The 20,231-nt window shown below is 36.7% G+C and overlaps 1 protein-coding gene across 2 annotated transcripts in view; it reads left to right on the forward strand.

The window, feature by feature from the left end:
• The window catches only part of SPOCK1 (SPARC (osteonectin), cwcv and kazal like domains proteoglycan 1), a 524,574-nt gene that overhangs the window by 157,992 nt on the left and 346,351 nt on the right, over positions 1–20,231 (forward strand). For both annotated transcript variants that reach the window (XM_060688539.2, XM_034403471.3), the window contains exon 3: positions 2,834–2,879. In XM_060688539.2, coding sequence (XP_060544522.1) covers positions 2,834–2,879 — 46 coding nt within the window. The remainder of the gene's footprint in view (positions 1–2,833; positions 2,880–20,231) is intronic.

The raw sequence follows: 20,231 nt of genomic DNA on the forward strand, positions 1-20,231 counted from the left end.
TTAGGGGGGGCTTATTTTAGCGCATGCACTGAAAAGCCCAATTGGGCTAATTATTGGGACATGTCTTAGTTTCAGGAAAACCCGGTAAATGCACTGTTTATACAAGTACAGGCTTCCCATACTGTTTCTAAAGTAGATTCAACAAAAAAGAGAAGGAAGAAACAAAAAACAGGCCGGGAAGGAAAAATGAGGGTGAGAAAAACCTTGGGATGGATTCAAGGGAAAAGAAGGAGTCACCTGAAAGGCAGGGATAGGAAAGAGTGTAATTTAGGAATTACAAAAATTAAATTTAATGGACTTCTGGTTTGATGTCGGGAAAATAGCGGGCTCCATGGAGTCCCGTGAAAAATCTGACTGCCAAACCGCTGCCAATGGGTCTTCGGACCAGAACCGTCCTGCAGGGATGGGATAGGAAGAGAGGCACCTTGGACAACCAAGAGGAACAGGCAAGTTCCTCGGAGGTCGGAGGGAACTCTCTGTGAGTCAGCGGTGGGGGGCAGCAGCCATGGCGGCTGCCACGAAGCTGGGACAAACCAAACTAAGAGATGAGCAGGAGGAGAGAGTGAAAGAATGAAGCTCTTTGAAGCCGGGTGAGTGACACCAACGTAGGCTTGTAACAATGGAAGAGCAATGATTGGTACTTGTAAAACCCCCAGCCTTAAAACAGTGGCTGTGGATTAGAGGGGCATTGAAGATTTTGAAAAATAACTCCAGGAGGGAAAAACCCGCTAGGAAATTTATTTTGGGATAGATTCAATTGGAACAATTAAACATTAAGGCATGTTGAAAAGACTGGAAAATTTTTTAAACTAGAATTGGACTTTGAAAAAGAAAAAAGAAAAAGGTACGGATTCAACATAATAAATAATAATAGCCATGGGACTTTGGTGCTGGAGGCTTTTTCTTTGTCTACAGACGGCTTTGCCCGTGGAAAGAAAGAGGAAATACAACGGAACTTTTATAATTGTTACTAATTGGCGCAGGAACAAAAGAAAGAAAATTAGTGTACTTTTTATTGAATAAGAAGTAACAAAAAGAATTAAAATGACACATAGAGAATTAAATTTGAGAATAATTTGAAATGGAACATATATTGACAGACAAGGAAATGAAGAAATAAAATATACATGGTTGGGAAAAAAGAATATAAAACAGTTTGTTTAAAAATGAAAATGTAATGTTTACATGAATATTAATTATAAAAAGGAGTTGTTTATAGACATATAAGGACGGAAAATATGACAATGTGATTAAAATAGAAAAATTAAGTAAAGATTGATAGTATTGATAATATGAATATGAGAAGAATCCAAGAAATTTTATTGATTTATATGAGGATGTGTTTGATATAAGAATTAAGTCTCAATGTTAAGTTGCAGATAAAGCTGAGAATGATAATATGATTAAATATGAATAACTAATGTATACATGAAAGATAAAATATATAGGGGATTACACAGAGATAAACAGTAAAATTAAGAATATGCTTAATAAATATGCTGGAAACAGCCAAAATAATGGATGGAGATGTTTGTTTTTCTCTCCCCCCCCCCTTTGGGTGTGATAGTAAAATAGAGAGAATATGCTGGGAAACAGCCAAATAATATGAATATGCTGGGAATCAGCCAAAAGAAGATGATTAAGAGACAAGTAGTTAAAATAAATGTGATTTAAACTGGAATTGATGGTAATAATAATATCTTTATGCTGGGATTAGTATTAAATGATAAGACTGTAAAAATGAAATGACTGTGTAAAATGAAGAATGTAATGTGCAATAAATTTAAGAAATATAGGTGTAAACCAAAGAGATTAGGATTTAAAGATTTAATGTAACGGATCCTAGATGTGGGTATATAGATAGAATTCAGGGTAATAAATGTAATTAAATATTGAGTTGTGTTATTTGGAAATTAAGATTTGTGGTGATATAATAGAAAGGTAATTGTTTAGATTAAGATATTATAATTGGGGGAAAAATTTTGTTTTGGTTTTTATTTTAAAAAGATGTTATGGTGGAGATTTGGGAAAGAGCTTGATAAAGAGGGAGAAGCGATTGTACCTATACATGACCGGATCAAAGCTTTGTTCTTAAAAGATGTATTTTATGTTTATGTTTCAAAAATTAAATTTAAAAAAATTCAAAAAAAATTTAAATTCAATAAAACAATCAGCAAGGTTAAAAACCCTGTTCTTCCAAAGTTAGCTCATGTTATCTAATCTTATAGCCAACACACCTATTGTAATGTCAGCAGCCGTTTTCTCCTTTTAATTATCTTCTAGAGGCATACCTCTATCCCTACTTCCCCAAGTAATTATGTCAGGGAAAATCAAACATGATCACATCTGATAAATACCGTAATAACTAAGAATCATAAAAAGTTAATAATACCCTTAATGGAAATGGCTCATGCTTATACTGGCTTCATGATGTAAAGTTCAAATAAAAACAGATTCATCCCTTCATAGGATAGTACTATTGTTCATAACTCAATACATGCCTTTTAATCATTTAAAGTTTGTAATGGAATAGTCTGAAATTCAGGTGCTGCCCAATAGAAGGGCAAAATCTGATAAAAACTGATAAATATAGTTCTTTGCCAAGAAGATATGTGAATGGGTTTCCATATATACACATTAGATAAGGGTTATCAAACTCGCATCATCACAGCATCGTCACGTGACGTATCGGGACTTTTTTCCCCTTTACTAAACCGGATGTGGGTGTGGCCGCGAGTTTGATAGCCCTGCATTAGATTATGTGTTCAGGCATGCATGTGACTGAAAGAATGCTTAAAATGTAATTTAATTATATCCATCTTTTTTCATTTAGGATGATTATTTCAGAAACTGGAATCCAAACAAGCCTTTTGATCAAGGTAAAAGAAATATTGGACTGAAATTGTTTTATGTTGTGTACATCAAGCTATTTTTTCCTGTTTGAGAAACACTTAGCATATCACTTTTTAAAAATCTTTTAATTTAGACATTTTAGACATTTTTTCATATAATAAGAGTCACCTGTTCTTAACATTTTTAAATTTCATCACCAACATGCATTTTAATTAGGATCCTGTTTTGAAATATAACATTGAGTTAATTATTCAGGACCTGGAAATGGTCTTCTTGAAATAAAAAATATATATGATTTGACTCTTTAACATTCAGCTTCAGTTTCTTGAAGAAAGAACAGATTTATATTAGAACATATTGGTATTATTTGCTAAGTTTAATGGGATAAAAATGTGCTGTATGGCTGCAGATGTCCAAACTTAGAACTGAAATAATTTACTCTAGCACTGACTAAATGTGATGGAATTAGGATTAGTCTTGATTTCTCCAAAGGTCAATAATGGCAGCAATGAAAGATAATGTTGATAAATGTGTTTTCATTTCACTGTGAGTTCAAGAATCTCCCAGGATTAATGGTACACCTCTCAGTGGACCTAAACAACAATCTGCTAGAAATGTTTGTGTCATATACAGTACACATAAAAGAGTGAGAGTTATATTGACAGTAAAATGCTGGAAACACTAATGAAAAATAAAACTTAGCTCTAGGAAATCTTCTGGCAAAAAGAAGGTAAAATAGAAAAAGGTGCATAGGTTAACATGATAATACATATTCTATTGGCCTTACTAATTGTTCACCACAGTTACAACTTCGATTCAGAACTGGAATCGAAAACATAGGATCCATAATTATTACAGGAAAGCAATTTGACAAGTCCTGCAATATTGCTTTAACATAGTGCTCTCAGCTATAACTTTGTATAGTTTCTGGTAACAAATGGTATTTCCATAGAAACTATAGAAGCGTGTTCAAAACATTTTGAACTCATTTAAAAACTTGTTCTAGCTCTTTTGTTCATGCCAAATCTATTGCTAAAGGATTTTTTTTTTTTGCAAGTGAACATGTAGAGACCATTTATTACAGTAATGTAAATGCTGGTTATTATTGTTTCAATCAAGAAAGTGATTTGACAAATCTGATCCTGAAATCTTAAGGATGATGGAAGAAAAAAGAATTTGGATGCTGTACTTCTGTGAAAAGTTATGCAATTTATCTAAATACATCTGTCTTCCCAGAAGAAGCAACATATACTTGGACAGAATGATCAGCAGAATTCTTTCAAAATCATAGTAATTATAACCAGGCATGTTATCTGTTTTGTTGTAGTTGTGTACATGATCCTTCAGGTTTAATACTTTTTGCTTATTCATTAAAAAGTAGAGAGACTACATCAAATAGAAAACCTGCAGATTGTATAACTGATTTAAACTTATGGCCGCATCATACTGAAAGTTGTATTCTCTTCCACTGAAACATACAAATGTAGAAAACTGGTGTCAGAAAAAAAAAACCAGTGATCCATTGAGTCTGATCTTTGAGGGTTGTTTTTTGTTTCTTTTTGTTTTATTTTTAATGTATTTATTTATTTATTTATTTATTTTTGTTATTAGAAAAATGCTAGGTTTGAGAGCCAGTATGATGGTGTAATTAAAGCTCTGGGCAAGAATGAGGAAGACCCTAGGTTGTAGCTTTCCATAGATATTGAAGCCAATTGGGAAGGAGTCGCATAGTCACTCCTTTTCAGCACAAATCAACCCCAGGCTCTAGAACAGTGATGGCTAACCTTTTTGCCATCGCGTGCCAGGAGAGGGGGGGGCGGGAGAGGTTCGCACATGCAGGTGCCCACACCCATAATTCTATGCGCCCTGCCCTGCACATGTGTGTGCATCCCCCTCCCCTCCCGCTCCTGGCACGTGATGGCCAAGCCTCTCTAGGAGTCTCTGGAGGCTTGGGACAGCAAAAAAGTCACTTCCTGTCCCACCGGGAGTTGGAAAATGAGCTGTTTCAGGCCTTTGGAGGGCCTCCATGGGAGTGGGAAAGGCTGTTTTCATCCTCCGCAGATGCATAGAGATGATCTGGAGCCAGGTAAGAAAGAAAAACGGGCTTCTCCATTCCCCGCCCCAGCCCCTCCGGAGGTAGGAAACAGCCTGTTTCCCTACTCCTGGTGGGCCCAGAAGGCCCGAAAAATCAGCTGGCCAGTGTGTGCATGCGCACCAGAGCTGAGCTGGCGTGCCTACTGATATGCTACGTGTGCCACAGGTTCGCTATCATGGCTCTAGAACAAACTGACTGAAAAACAAAAACCCATCATCTTATCATGCTTGGACGAGCTTCGGTGTAAGAACTTGTCAAGCACAATACAAAAATAAGTGGACCCTATAACTAAGCAAGCCATACACTAAGAAAAAGAGTAAGATAAAAATGCTAGTCTCCTGTGTTCTCTGGAAAATGTTGTCTTTCTAGATTTAAAATAGGATTTCACACAGTCAGCAATATCAGATTCAGATTTTGTATTGGAATATAATTAAAATATATCTCTGTTCATATTGGAAGCTCAAGACAATTTTTTTGTGTACAATTTCAAGCCATCTTTTCAGTACTTCACAACCATTCCTATCCCCACAATTTATATGCTGGCTATAATTTGTAATTTGGCAGAGGAGATTTGGTATTTCTAATGCATATTTGTTAGTACATAATATCATGTTAAGGTGCACCGTTAAATATTATTGTAATTAATTTTCTGTTCAGTACTTAATCTCAAACTTTTCACCCTGAAAGAATATATTAACAGTTAATTCAATTCTTTATGTAACTGTGATTTTTTTTTTTAAGGGGAACTATTGACTCTAATTTTGTGTTAGCTGCTTATTTTTATTACTTGCATTTGGGGGGTTGCTAATGTTCTCGTGCTATTTGCATTCTAATGATGCCAATTCTCTTTCTCTGTTTTTCATGTTAGAATTGCCTTAATTTCAAGATGCTAATCACTCTGCTGTTATAATCAGTCCGCATTCCCTGTGTGTGTGTGGGTGCATGCCTGTAGGTATTCAGAAGCTACTCAACACATATATTGAATATATACTGGTATATAAAAAGTGACTTGTTTAAAATTATTGATTAGACTGTACATAAAAGGAACCTCATAAATTGGGCAGTTATCATTAGATAATTGACTTAGTCAGTATATTCATTTTGTAACTGGTGGGGTTTATTGATACAGTGCAACATGAAGTTATCTTTCTTTTCACTCTTACTGTTAGGAAATAAATTCAGCATGAAGCTCCCAACCTATCATTGTATGTTAGGGATTTACATGGAGTAAAGCTGCTCTAAAGAAGTCAATTAGGGACTCAGTGTGTTCAATTTTCATTTAAATTTAGTCATTAAAATTAAACTGGAATTCGGTCATCAAAATCACACTGTCAAGTTGTATTAACTTTTGTATTTTACATAAAATAGTTTTAGATTCACGTACATATGTTAAGTTTATGTAAAAAATGAAAAGAAATTCTGTTCTTGATTTCTATTCTGTCTATTCATTTACCTAGTAGGTTCCCGTCAACAAGATTTATATGTGAGTTAATATATATTGGATTGGTCTACCACAAAAATAAAAAGATTGTATGTCATCAAAGCACTGAAATTATAGAGATTACATCAAGAAATATATCCTCCATTTATTTACAGCACACAACACCAAAATATGGCTTACTGGTATATGTGAATCCAGTCAGAAACATTTGCTTTTCATTCCCAATCCATTTTTTTGCTGCATTCATCAAGGCTCTGATGACAGAAAATGTTCTACATAATGCTGCTAATTGTATAAGCCAGACATATTTTAGTTCTGGAAAATGTGTATAATGCTTTAGTGCTACCTTTGAGGATACAACAGGAACAACAGCACTGGCAATATGTAACTTAGGAGTCTTCTTCCTATACCTATACCTAAAAAAAAGTATAAGGGGTAGCTTTGGCATCAAATAGAATTAGTAAATTGTATGACCAATAATTACATTATTAAAATTACAATAATTTTACAGTGTTTTATTTTATTTCCTAGTGATCATTTTTTATCATTTAATTATTGGGGCAGTGTGGTAGCTCACAATTAAGACACTGGGCTTGTCAGCTATAAAACTGGCAGTCCAGGTTCAAGACCTGAGCACCATGCAATAAGACGAGCTTTCGTCGTCACCCCGGCTCCTGCCAACTAGCAGTTCGAAAGCATCCAAATGCGAGTAGATAAATAGAAATTACTTTGACAGGAAGGTAACAGTGACATCATATGACTGCAAAAATGTCTTCGGACAGCAGTGGCTCAATGGCCTTGAAATGGAAATGAGCACCAGCCCTGGTAGTTGGCAACGACTAGCGGAGTAAAATCTTCAGGGACTCCTTTACCTTTTATTATCTTAGCTTTCATGTTAGGTTTTTTTTCCCCCTGGAACATGTATGTCAAACTTATTTGCATCACATGATGTCACGTGATGTCACGTGATGTATCACGACATTTTTGGCCATTGCGGAACTGGGGTAGGCATGGCTTGCGTGTGATGCATCTAGCCTGCGGGCTGCCAGTTTGACATCCTTGCCCTAGACTTAAGGCTTTGAATAAACAAACAAGGACCAAGGCGAAAGAAAGAAGAATGAAAAGGTATCGTTATTCCTTTCTTAGCTTTGTAGGTTTACAATCGCATTTAGGAGGGAGAAGAAAGGAAAAGATTTGGAAGTTGATGAACCAAAACATTGTATGTATTTTGTTCCTGAACATGACATTTGTAGAATTGAACATGGCCTCGGTTTTAATTTTTGTACTTGTCTAAAGTAATTATCAATGGATTTTTCTGCTGTGAATAAAGATACTTTCTAATAATTTGGAATAGGGAACATAAGAAAAGCAATTTCCCTATGCTCCTTGTTTTGTTATATTTCTTCATTAAATCTGAAGTTTTTACATTTGCTCTGTAAGAATATGAATATTTTGTGTGACACAGGAAATATAAGGCACTATGGATTTCTCTTGTATGAAAGGAAATTAGGATGTAAAAAGACCAATTTAATCTGTTCTGGACAACTTCCAGCAGTACATCCCAAAAGGTTACGTGCAGAATTTAGGATTGTCTGATGAACCTTGTCTTTTAATAAAGTAGATGAGATGCTCTTAAAGTGCCATAATTCATGGAGAGGGAATATAGTCCTGTTGTTAAGATTGCCCCATGCCCCACAGAAGTAAGCAGAGAGTAAAATTCATATTTGTTAGTATAATATACTCACTGAATCCAAGTTGAACTTCTCATGTTAAAGATAATTATGTCAGGGGAATTAGTTTTAATTTCAAGTAAATACAGTAAAGAAAATATGTTTATACTTACAACCTCTCACTTTGTTAATTTTCTTCCCCTAGTACAGGTTCTAAGGAGGTATTAACTTCATTCTATTCTGGAAAAAAATTTGTTTCGTACCCTTGATTTATTATTTATTTTATAGTTTATTACAGATTTTTTGAGATCAGTTGTGCAAAATAAGAGGCTATACTGGATGGCTATTTTAAATGAAATAATAATGCTAATAAAGTCAGTTTGGTCTAGTAGTTAAGGCTATAAGCCAGGCAATGGTGAGTTGTAGTTCTGTCTTAGGTCAGTTTTACAAAAGGTCAAGGGGAAAGTGGATAAAGGCAAAACTGGTAATGGCTTATTACTGGAATAAGTAAAAAAACCAACAAATGTTTGATTTTGGTTGTGAAAAGCAAGCTATTCAAACAAATGCAAAAAAAGGCCAGAACTGAAAAATTATCCAATGTTTCAAAGTGAAGATTGTGTAAAGAACCAGAAGAAACAGATCATATACTTAGTTCATACAAGAAAATTGCACAAATTTATAAGAAGGTAATAACAATTGTAACTGGCTTCTAGAATTGTATGACATTAAATGACACCCCACCTCAGTTTTGGTTGCATATTAGTATAATATATTAATTACATATTAAAGACTGTATATCTCAAAAGTACCAAATTGTAACATATTCAGCCCAATTCTGTCCTGTAATATTACAATTCATAATACTGTAGATATATTGTCTACTTAATCATGGAAATGTGTATGTGTGTTTTCCAATTATTTCAGTTGACAGAAAACATATGCATTCCTTATTTTCTATTTATTTGCAAGGGTTATTTATTTATTTATTTATAAAATTTGTATGCCGCCCTATCTCCAAGGACTCAGGGCAGCTCACAACAACAATCGACCAAGCAACTGTTAAAATCAACAAATATACACAAAAATATGAAAAGATTTAAAAAATTTAAAACATACTACCCCATCAGTCCAGGCTGGGGGACATAATTAGCCAGGTTTTCAATTCACGGTGGAAGGTGCGAAGGGGGCCAACCGGAGCCCCAAGGGAAGTTGATTCCAAAGGGTGGGGGCGCTCACAGAGAAAGCTCTACCCCTGGGGGTCGCCAGCCGACATTGTCTAGCCAACAGTACCCTGAGTAGGCCCTCTCTGTGAGAGCGCACCGGGCGATGGGAAGTTGACGCTGGTTGCAGGTGGTCCAACAAATAGCCTGGGCCTAAGCCATGAAGAGCTTTATAGGTTAACACCAGCACCTTGAATCTCACTATTAGAGTAGATGGAAAGAGAAAACACCACAAATTATTTTAATGTAACAGCTAATTATTCTTGTTATATTTTGATATTTGTAGAACCCTAGAATAGTCTAAATATACTGCAGGTAGTTCTAGACTTACAACCATTCATGTAGCGACCTTTCAGAGTTACAACAACACTGAAAAAAATGACTTATGATAGTTTTTCACATTTATGACCATTGCACCATCCTCATGGTCACATGACCAAAAATTCAGATGCTTAGCAACTGGCATGTATTTACAACAGTTGCAGTCAATGGAGTAATGTGATCACCTTTTGGCAGTTCCCCAAGTCAATGGGGAAGCCAGATTCACATAACAACATTGTTACTAACTTAACAACTGCAGTGATTCACTTAACAACTGTGGCAAGAAAGGTCATAAAATGGGGCAAGACTCACTTAACAACTCTTGCTTAGCAACAGAAATTTTGGGCTCAATTGCGGTCATGTCGAGCATTACTTGTATATTTTAGGATTCTGTGATCCAAGCTTAACTTTTTGTAAATAGCACTTTTATTCCTTTATTATCCAAATGTTACATTGCCTCTCATTTAATGGTGTTGCAAAAATATTCTCTCATGTGGAAAATAACTGCCATTCATTCCAGCAGAAGAAAGTAGCATGGCTCACCAGAGAGCATCTCAGATTCAAAGGCTGTTCTGAGATTGCCCTGTGAATGTGACACTGACTAAGCGGGGAGGCGAGGCATACTGGGAACGGAATGTAGAACAGGGAAGGGAAGAATATTGAGGGAAGGATGGCGGCTGCATTTATGCTTTTGGTGCTCAGCATGACAGTGAAATCCCAACACAGTTCACCTGGGAAAAATCAGCCCCATCTCAGCAGGGCTGTGGAGACACATCAAGAGCACTGCTGCTTTCTACAATAGCATGCAAATGCTACCTGGGTAACCCACCAGCAGAAACCACTAGATTAATTATGGATAAGAATACAATAAATTAACATTTGAACTGTTAAGTTAAATGAACTTACCTAATCAAGCACAAGAAACCTCATGCGCAGTTGCAAAGAAGACCCATCATCATTCCTAACAGATTTGCAAATTTTCAATACAAACAGATGTCGTTAAACTTTATGTTAATGTGCACCGATAAAGAATAAACATTGGTAGTTCTTAAATTCAGCGAACCAGTTTAGAAGAGTTTATAATTTGTTTGCCATCTGGCACTTTTAAAAGCATCACTACCCAAAAGACAGAAACATGGAAAGTAATGAGATGCTTTTGAGTGTAGAAATATATGTTTTGAATTAAAAAATATTGGCCCTACTAAACATCTATTATTATTTCTAATAAGCAAGCAGATGGATCTAGTATTAAAAGAAAACGGGCCCAGTATATGATTATCTGCAATTTTCTTAGTGTCTCTAAGGTGGGGATTATAAAATTGCAAAATATAGTATAATTAGGGGTGCGATGGTTTGCTTTTTTTTGCCAGGGGAAGTCAAAGTTCAATTCGTGATGGGAAATGGATACAATAATAGAATATTAAAAGATGGGAGAGTGTCATTTAGGCTATCAAATCTAACACTTTGTCCAGTACAATACAAAAGCCTCCTATATGTATGTATGTAAGTAAGTTGACTATATGTGTGTAAGTTGACTTACAACCAGTGGTGAAATGCTCCTGGTTCGGACCGGATCGCCTGATCCGGTAGCGATGGTGGCAGGTGGTATCAAAAATCCCTGTCCCCCCCCCACCATGCCCAGCTGAGCCGCACAATCATCAGAGGCTTTTTTTTTTTTTACTTTTAAAAGCATTTTTGTCTACATCCTCTTCCGATGAAAAAATGCTTTTAAAAGTAAAAAAAAAAAAGCATCAAAGCATTTTTTCTGCAACCTCTTGGCCCGAAGAGGTGGTAAAAAAAATGCTTTGAAAAGTCTCTGACGATCCCAGCCGATTTCCCTGATCGGCAGAGAGGCATTTTTTAAAGAGCCTCTCTGATGATCCCAGCTGAGTTCCTGATCGGCAGAGAGGCTTTTCAAAGCATTAGAAAAAATGCTTTGAAAAGTTTTTTTAAAAAAAGTTGGCCATGCCCATCCAGTCACATTACACACACACACCCCACCAAGCCGTGCCCACAGAACCGGTTACATTTCACCCCTGCTTACAACTATTCATTTCATGACCATTTGAAATTACAGTGGCACTGAAAAAGTACTTATGACCATTTTTCAACTTTACGACTGTTGCAGCATCCACATGGATCCAAAATTCAGATGCTTGGCAGCTGGTTCATATTTCTGATAGTTATGATATAACTATATGGTTATGATAGTTGTGATATTTATGATAGCACTGTCCAGAGGTCATGTGAACACATTTTACGACCTTCTGACAGCCAAAGTCATTAGGGTAACCAGATTCACTTAACAACCATGTTACTAACTTAACAACTGCAGTGATTCACTTAACAACTGTGGTAAGAAAGGTTCTAAAATGGGGCAAAACTCTTAAAACTGTCTTGTTTAGCAATGAAATTTTGGACTCAAATGGGGTCATAAACTGAGGACTACCTGTGTTTTTGTCAAGTTTCCATTTGAAGAATGTTCAACTCCTAGTTGGATATTTGTGGTTTCATGATCCAAATGCTTCTATTGTTAGGAATCTTTTTATAAAATTCATTTAGGCTGAGCATTTATGTAACTAAAATCCATTATTCTATGCTCCGCGTTGTGGAATAAGGGCGTGTTTGACTTTTTTTCTGTATTATCATCCATTCAGGTATTTGCTATTATATCCCCCTTAGATTTTACCCAAAGAGAAACATCAGGCCCACAGGTTGGGTGAGCCTGTTATTATGGTTTTCTTTGGCATTATTGTGTTTATATGATTGAAATGACTGTCCTCAGGTGTCACTGTGTTCTATTGTGCTATTATTATTTATATTTTGGGTTTTTTTTGCTACTATGTTATTTGCTACTGTACTGGAATCCTGACTACGAGATAGGTGATTGTATATAAATTGATATAATAAGGTAGTCCTCAACCTATGATCACAACTGAACCCAAAATTTCTGTTGCTATCATTCTGTTGAGTCGGTTGTTGTTAGTTTTTCTTCACTTTACAACCTTTTTTGCCACAGTTGTTAAATGAATCACTGCAGTTGTTAAGTTAGTGACATGGTCATTAGTGACATGTATAGAAGAGGTACGAGCGAAGCGTGCGCGGGCGCGCGGGCTCACATTCCTGAACTGGTAGCGAAGGAAGTGCATTTCACCACTGATATCAGCTTTTTCAACTGCCTTTTTTTAAAATTATGTGGATCACTATTCATGTAATAACGAAGGCAGTTTGTCATTAGCCAAATCCCGCGGTTAATTTGAAGATTTATTGGAAATGTCAAACTTTTAAAATATATTTTAGCTATTAAAATTAATTGAAGACTTATACCATAGCATATCTCTTTAACTCATATTTAATTTTTATGAGTATTAATTTTATTTTAGAAATTTATTAGATTCTTCAATTGCTAAAGCAACTCTAGGTGCCAGAATGTAGTAGTATAAAATAGCAGATATGTTTACTGAAAATTAAATCCTTTCTAAGGTTTATTTCCAAGTAAATGGGTTATAATCAGTGGTGGGTTGCTCCCGGTTTGCACTGGTTTGCAAGAACCAGTAGTAAAAATGTGTAGTTGTTCAGAGAACTGGTAATAACATTGGCTGGCCGCGCCCCCAAACCGGTCCCCGGCCCAGTCGCCGCTCACTTACCTCACCCACCTCATCAGAGGCTTTTTTTTTTACTTTTAAAAGCATTTTTTCTACAACCTCTTCGGCTGAAAAAATGCTTTTAAAAGTAAAAAAAAAAAAAAAAGACTCTGATGATCCTGTAGTTCAGCTGGATCATCAGAGGCTTTTCAAAGCATCAGCTGAAGAGGTTGTAGAAAAAAAATGCCTTTAAAAGCTCTGGCGATCCCAGCTAAGTTGCCTGATCATCAGAGGCTTTTAAAAGCATTTTTTCCCTGCAACCTCTTAAGGTTGTAGAAAAAATGCTTTTAAAAGTAAAAAAAAAAAAAAAAGTTGGCCACGGCCACCCAGTCACATTATCCCCCAAGCCACGCCCACAAAATAAGCCATGCCCACAGAACCAATAGTAAAAAATGTTAGAACCCACCCCTGGTTATAATTCTAACATATTTTTAATATAAAGATATATTAGTGTCCTTAAACATTCAGTACAATATTACAATCAAATATTTTCAATTACATAATACTGTCATTCAATTAAAATTGCAGTCTTGACTCTTAGAGATTTCAGTGGTACACGTGTAGGTATTATTTCTTTATTTATCATATCAATACATCATTGTTATTTATCATTTAAATAAATGACTATTAAAATACTTTGACCTGATTGTCTCATGCCTTCTATATTCTGCTCTATTGCTAGGTCTTACTCCCTTTTGTTTTTATATTAAGTTTAAGTGTGTGACCTTATTTAACCATGGATTGCTGGTTTCGGGGTTTTTTTTAATAGTGGAAACAAAGCTAATCGCTAAAAAATAAAATTTAGGAATAGACACGTAATAGAGACATTCTTTTAATTCCATGAGGTGTTTTAGCTTGCAGATTCATATACCTTATAAACAATGTTATTGTTTACAAAAAATAGGTAATAGATATCACTATTGTGTTTATAACAAGGCTTTGTTATAACATTGTTTAACCTTGTGTTTAGAATATAAATTAATTTTATTTATCATCTAACTTGTAGTAAGAAAAATAAATTACTTGTGCTTTGTTTAAATAGCATTTTATTAGACAAATAAATAAATAAATCTGCTTTTTTTTGTATTCTTTCTATTTCTCAGAGACAAATTTGGCCAGGGTACAATATAACAGACTGAAAAGACCAATATGTGTATTATCACCAGAATATAAAGTGTACTTCCAATCACATTTAGTCATTTTTATTAAAGAACATTGCCTTACCTTTCAGTCAAAAGTAGACAAAGGTAAAATAAAATTCTGAGGGGAAAAATGGAATTACATGACCTTTGTGATGATCTAGAGTGGACTTGAAGGAGCCGATATGCGTTTAGGGAGGATTTATGATTGAATACAATGAACAAATGACAGAACAGATTTATGTTTCAGGATCAGAGGTCAGCTTTTATAACTGCAATTTCAATGACCTTGTTTGGTTTTGTGTATTGCTATATAGCTCTTCTCTCCCCACAGATAATTTTCTGTGACTCAAACAATATACAGCCCGCAACACTTTTTAAACATTAAGGAATATAAGGAATCTTTAAAAGAATATTTCACTTTTTTTTTAATTGTTTAAACCATAATTAGTGTGGCAGGTATAAGATGCTATTGGTAGGACTTTCAGAGTTTTACCTATTGCAAGAGGAAATTGACTGATGTGTTTTTTACTTTAATCAGTGTCACTAGTATATACTTATTCTCTATTTTTTTAAAAAAATCCTAGGGTACATAATAGCAATATTAAATGATCAGTAATAAAATATTAGTAAAATTTCATTAAATTGTATTCATTCATTAACAAAAAGGCAAAGCATGGATTCCCCTGTATTCATTACAATAGATCAATGCAATTACTAAACACCCCCAAATCAGTCAGTTGGCTTAATGTCAATACATGTAGTGACATACTTTGGCCATTTCCTATTTAGAAATAAATCTTATTTCAAATTATGTACATGTGCTTTTTCTATCAATGGGGGTGACAAACAAGGCCTGCTAAGACCTAACAGCATTGCCATACTGATTCAGGGGGTGCTCTTAGGGTCCTAAGCCACACTTGAATTTATCCTAAAATGATCAACTATTTTATTTTATTTTTCAAAAAAATGAAACCCAGCTGGCAGCATTAGCCAAAATTTAATGTTTTTAGATGTCTTTTAAGGACAGTTTCATATTAAGAACTATTGGCCTTGAAGATTCAGTGTGACCAATGATTAGATTATTAGAAGATTAAACTACAGATAGTCCTCAATTTACAACAGTTTACTGACTGTTCAAGTTGCAACAGCACTGAAAAAAGTGACTTATGATCTTTTTTCACACTTATGCTCCTTGCAGCATCCCTATGTGATCATGTGGTCATGTGATCAAACCTCAGACACTTGGCAACTGACTCATATTTATGATGGTTGTAGGCTTTTTTGACCTTCTGACAGGCAAAGTCAACAGGGAAGCTAGATTCACTTAACAACCATGTTACTAACGTAACAGCTGCAGTGATTCACTTAACTGTGGCGAGACAGGTAGTAAAATGGGGCAAAATTCACTCAACCTGTCTCACTTAGCAACAGAAATTTTGAGCTCAATTATAGTCATAAGTTGAGGACTACCTGTACAGCTATAAGGAAATAATCAAGATCATTACCCTGGCAAAGATTTTCTGTAAAGGGTGCAACTCACTGGTGGGTTTCTATCAGTTCACCTTGGTTCAGTCAAACCAGTAGCGGTGGCGGGAGGCTCCTCCCACTGCCCAGACATCATCACGGACACTCTGTGCATGCACAGAAGCGCCGTGTGCAAGCATGCTCACAGTTCTGAACCGGTAGCGAAGGTAAGTGGAACCCACTACTGGTGCAACTGGCAAACCAGGTAGTGCTAATAGAAAATATAGCCACAACAAAAGTGTAAGATGAAATATATTTTAATAAGTGCCCCTTTGGAACTACTGTATAGGGTTGGTCTAACAACATACTCCAAATTTTATAATAATGCATTATAAATTCTGAAGTCTTGAGTGATGATTGGAATATGAGTAGGAGATATATGAAGCATCAAGAATGGCAGTATTCTGATCACCAAAGGCTATATGGCTGCCCAGTAAGAAAAATAATATATGCTTTACTGTCTAGTTGCAGGTATCTTCTGGTGTACATTTTTAAGAGTTCTTAATAGATGAGAAACTTTCTTTAAAGCCTTTTACTGATAAAGCTCAGCTACTGAATATTTGGAGAATTTGGTCACTTTAGAAATGGAACCTAATTCATGCCTTAATAATGTTGCACATTGACTACTAGTAGGTAGTTGAGACATCTTCCTACCTTATGCTCCAGGTTCAGAATCGTGTGGTTCATGTGGTCTTAGAGATCCTAGCTCTCTTTCAATTCACCCTTATTTCATTTTTGCATGAATTGTCATATTTATTGGGATTTTGCTCCCAATCAGTTTAGGTTGCTGGGTGGATACTTTAAGGTAGGAAGATACATTTAGGTGGGAAGATACATTAAGCAATGCATCCAGTGGGAACAAAAGATTAAGAGGGAGATTCATTCATACTGAATACACTTATGTCTTGTGTCTTTCCATATAATTACGGATATTCTTTAAAAAAAAAGGTTTATGTAATTATTAATTATGTAATTATGTAGATTTTTTTTTCTCAAGTTAACAGATTGCATCAAGTGCATACAATAAAATCACATTTTAGGGCATTCTGCTATACTGTTCCTTCCCTTTGGAATAATTTTCCCCTTAAATTATGTTTGATCTTTTGACATTTAAAAAGGTCTTTAAAATGCTTCTATCCACAAACTCTTTACAAAACCATATGAACTTTCTTTGTCATTACTCTGCATATATTTATATTATTGTTACACTGGTAGTCAAAAACATATTCCTTTGTTTTATTGCTAATATTGGTTGATATAGGTAGCCTTCAACTTACAACAGTTCATGTAATGACCATTCAAAGTTACAGCGGCACCTTAAAAATGACTTGTGACTGTTTTTCACACTTACGACCTTTGTAGCAGCCCCATGCTCATGTGATCAAAATTCAGGTGCTTGGCAACTGGTTACGATTATTGCTGTGTCCCAAGGTCATATGATCACCTTTTGAAGCCTTCTGCAGCCTTTTGAAAAGCAAAAGGTTTCCACTTAACAACTGTGGCAAGGAAGATCATAAAATGGGGCAAAACTCACTTAACAAATGTCTCACTTAACAGAAATATTGGGCTCAATTGTGGTCATAAGTCAAGGACTACCTGTACTGTGTTTTATTTATTGATTGTATTTTACTTGGTTATAAGTGCACACCATCTGCCTAAAGAAGTGACTTCTCCCCTATCTGCCCCATAAAACTGTAGTGAAAAGGCCTTTTTATAGTCTTCTCTACAATAGATGTAAAGGTCACTATAAGAAGAGATAGGGCAATTATAAGAGAATGCAGACTATCAAATACATTTTTATGACATTCAGATAGCCCCCTTTCTTATGCCAAGTAATTGCTTTAATCTGAGATCTGGAGTTACAAATCTGGATGCCTGGGAATTACAGAATTTAGAATGCCAACCTAAGTAGAAGAGCAATCTATTGGAAACACATTGGTTTAGGCAGTTATCTAGATTGTGAGCATGACTATCTGCAATATCATCCATACTCATTAATATAATCCATTGACAAAATGAATAGTGAAAATTGTATTTTGATGTGTGTATTTCTGCCATCTCTCTGGGCATTGATTTATTCTTTACAAATAAGAACTTGCATTAGAATGCCAAATGTTTTTTCTAGGCTGAATTTTCTAAAATCCATGCTTGATATATGAAACCGTTACCAAAAATGTATGGCCTGCATAAATTGCATAGTTCAAAAAAGAGATTAACTTTTGATAGATACCGCTCTTTTATTTCACATGAAAATTGACTTTTTATCACTTAGGCAAAGATGGGAAGATACATTAAGCAATGCGTCCAGTGGGAACAAAAGATTAAGAGAGAGATTCATTCATACTGAATAAATTTAAGTCTTTCCATATAATTATGGATATTCTTTAAAAAAAAGGGTCTTCTGTAATTATGTAGATTTTTTTCATTAGGTATAGCCGATTGCATCAAGTGCATAAGATAGATGACCACAATAAGAATTGATACAAATAATATTTTCCCTTTTCAGCCAGGCTGATTCTTATATTATAAACTAATATTCCTCTGTCAGCAAAATCTGTGAAATGTTTGATACTTCAACTGGATTTTGAATTAAAAGAAAAGACAGTTATTCTGACTGTGAATTAAACTAAAGCTTCAATGCAGTTAAAATTATGGGAATACATTAATCACAATTCATTAATTTGGACCTGTCTAGTTTTAATATATGGTGAATAACACAATACATTATGAAGATTTATTTATTTATTTATTTATTTGTTTCCATTTCTATACTGCCCTTCTCCAAATAGGACTCAGGGTGGTGAACAGCCAAAGTAAAAAACAGAACATACAAAATTTAAAAACAGTTTAAAATAATTAAATATTTTGGCCGTAAATTAAAACAACCCAATTTAAAATCAATTTAAAATTTGACTCAATCCAGCCCAGCTAGTTGACATAAATAAGTTTTCAGGGCCCGACGAAAAATCCGGAGGTCTGTTATTGTACGTATCTCTGGGGGGAGGTTGTTCCAGAGGGTGGGCGCCGCCACAGAGAAGGCTCTCCCCCTGGGGGTCACCAGCCGACATTGTCTGGCGGATGGCACCCTGAGGAGGCCCACTCTGTGCGAGCGTACTGGCCGGTGGGAGGCTATTGGTGGCAGAAGGCAGTCTCGTAAGTACCCCGGCCCTAAGCCATGGAGCGCTTTAAAGGTGGTCACCAACACCTTGAAGCGCACCCGGAAGACTACCAGGAGCCAGTGCAGCTCGCGCAGGAGAGGTGTCACATGGGAGCGCCTCGTCGCCCCCATAATCACCCGTGCGGCCGCGTTCTGGACCAGCTGGAGCCTCTGGGTGCACCCCAGGGGGAGCCCCATGTAGAGAGCGTTGCAGTAGTCCAGGCGGGAAGTGACGAGTGCCTGAGTGACTGTGCGTAGGGAGTCCCAATCTAGAAAGGGGCGTAACTGGCGTATCAGGCGAACCTGATAAAAAGCCCCCCTGGCCACGGCCGTCAAATGATCTTCTAAAGACAGCCGTGCATCCAGGAGGACGCCCAAGTTATGAGCCCTCTCCGTGGGGGCGAGTGATTCGCCCCCAATAGCCAGCGATGGCGTCAGCTGGCTATATCGGGACGCCGGAAGCCACAGCCACTCGGTCTTGGAGGGGTTGAGTCGGAGCCTGTTTCTCCCCATCCAGGCCCGCATGGCCTCCAGGCACTGGGATATCACTTCAAGGGCATCGTTGGGGTGGCCGGTGGTGGAGATGTACAGCTGGGTGTCATCAGCGTACTGATGGAACTCCACCCCGAAGCCATGGATGATCTCACCCAGCAGCTTTACATAAATGTTGAACAGAAGGGGCGAGAGGACCGACCCTTGTGGCACCCCACAAGCAAGGTGCTTCGGGGTTGACCGCTGCCCCCCTGTCAACACAGATTGCGACCGGTCAGAGAGGTAGGAGGAGAACCACCGCAGAACGGTGCCCCCCACCCCCAACCCCGCCAACCGGTGCAACATGATACCATGGTCGATGGTATCAAAAGCCGCTGAGAGGTCTAACAGGATCAGGATAGAGGAGCAACCCCTATCCCGAGCCCTCCAGAGATCATCCACCAATGCGACCAATGCCGTTTCCGTGCTGTGCCCAGGCCGGAAGCCGGACTGGAGCGGGTCTAGATAGACAACTTCATCCAGGTACCGGAGAAGCTGTTGCACTACCACATTCTCAACAACCTTCTCAACGAAGCGAAGGTTGGAGACTGGACGATAGTTAGCCAAAACAGCCAGATCCAGAGAGGGCTTCTTGAGGAGGGGCCTCACAACCGCTTGTGGCGCCGGCAGGAC

The sequence above is a fragment of the Pantherophis guttatus genome, chromosome 2 (genome assembly GCF_059756535.1).
Source record: "Pantherophis guttatus breed Tessera chromosome 2, ASM5975653v1, whole genome shotgun sequence".
Taxonomy (NCBI): domain Eukaryota; kingdom Metazoa; phylum Chordata; class Lepidosauria; order Squamata; family Colubridae; genus Pantherophis; species Pantherophis guttatus.